We start from the raw sequence: 1,368 nt of genomic DNA, 5'->3' as shown, positions 1-1,368 counted from the left end.
GTGATAGGTTGGGTATATGTGTATACGGTAGGGGGGTATATATATATATTACATAGTATACGGTAGGGGGTACTCACGGTAGGTGCCGTCCTGCCTCTTACAGGAGTAGGTGACCCCCAGCTCTACGGTGAACTCCTCCTGCTCCTCATCCTCCTCCATGCTCTCCTCTCTGTCGCTGCCCGTCTCCTCCTGGGCTGCAGGCACCTCCATCTTCTCGGAGTCGCTCGTCTTGGCTACGGCGGCCATGGCGGTCGGTCACGTGGGGGGTCGAGAAGAAGAGCGGGAAAGCTGCGCGATAACCGGGGTGCTTAAAAACAAAGTCGGCTCCGGGACGGCCTGGAAACCGTTCGGGGTCTTGCGAAAATCCAACGCGTGTCTGGAAAAAAAGAGAGGGGGGCAGGACCAGCGTGCCTTCCACCGATCTCAGCTATGGAAGCGGAAGCTGCCTTCCACCACAAACACCGGAAGTGATATCACGTGGGGGCGGAGAAAGTGGTTGGGGGCTGAGAGGTAGCCGGAAGTGATGTCAGGAAGGAAGTGGACAGGAGCACAAAATTAGTTCTCAGGAAACCGGAGAAGATGTAAACGTGAACATTGTCTCGGTTCATCTCGGGGGTAACAAGGGGTACAAGGTAAGGGTAGGTATTCACTATCAATTTGCTGCGAGGGGCGCCTAAGGCAGCCTCTTGCCTCTGTGGTGATAGAACACAGTAAAAAAAAAGTCTCCACTGCAGGGCGCCGCCATTTTGTTGGAGACCACAAGAATGCTTGTTTAGAAATAGCAGCATTCTCATGATCAAATAAGACTTTATCAGGGTGCTGCTGCTCTTTGATTGTTTTCAGCAGGCTGGGAGTGTTCTGCCATTGTGGTGGGTGTCGTGTTGCCTTAATCACACCGGAATGGGAGAGATTTTCACTTTAAACAGATTCGCTATTAAAGCAGAACTCCGGAATGTCTCAAGCTGTAACCTTGTAGTGAATCTGTTGTTCAATCTGTGGCTGCCCCCATGATGCTTGGTCCTGTGGCAGTGACCGCTCACCTGTCTCTCCCTCCACTCCAGCTGTGGTATTTCCTCAGCGTCCCCATGTTTATTAGATGTGATGATGTAACTTAGACCGTTGAAGCCCTGGGGAGAAGAGGCTGCTGGGGCCGGTCTTGCAGCCAGACAGGACAGAGGATCAAAATATCACCCTTTTTCAATCCTTTATACAGAAGGGTTCAAATAGGGGAAGGGAGGCACAGCACAAGAACTATGCTGACAGGAGGAGAAAGCAGGGAGATGAGCTCATCATTGTGCTTCTTCTCCTTTCACTGTCCAATCACAGGCAAGGGGTGGGTCCATGACAGCCTCGGCTCAGAGGAAGTTG

At 52.0% G+C, this 1,368-nt stretch overlaps 1 protein-coding gene across 1 annotated transcript in view; it reads right to left on the bottom strand.

The window, feature by feature from the left end:
- Positions 1-281, bottom strand: part of LOC108802071 (nuclear factor 7, brain-like) — a 97,051-nt gene extending 96,770 nt beyond the window's left edge. Inside the window, exon 1 of the mRNA XM_018573961.1 lies at positions 78-281. Within this exon, the coding sequence (XP_018429463.1) occupies positions 78-246 (169 nt within the window). The 5' untranslated portion in view covers positions 247-281. The remainder of the gene's footprint in view (positions 1-77) is intronic.
- Between the last annotated feature and the right edge of the window lie 1,087 nt (positions 282-1,368).

Source organism: Nanorana parkeri, unplaced genomic scaffold, assembly GCF_000935625.1.
Source record: "Nanorana parkeri isolate BGI_ZX_2015 unplaced genomic scaffold, ASM93562v1 scaffold2644, whole genome shotgun sequence".
NCBI lineage: Eukaryota > Metazoa > Chordata > Amphibia > Anura > Dicroglossidae > Nanorana > Nanorana parkeri.
This window is presented reverse-complemented; position numbering and strand designations above follow the sequence as displayed.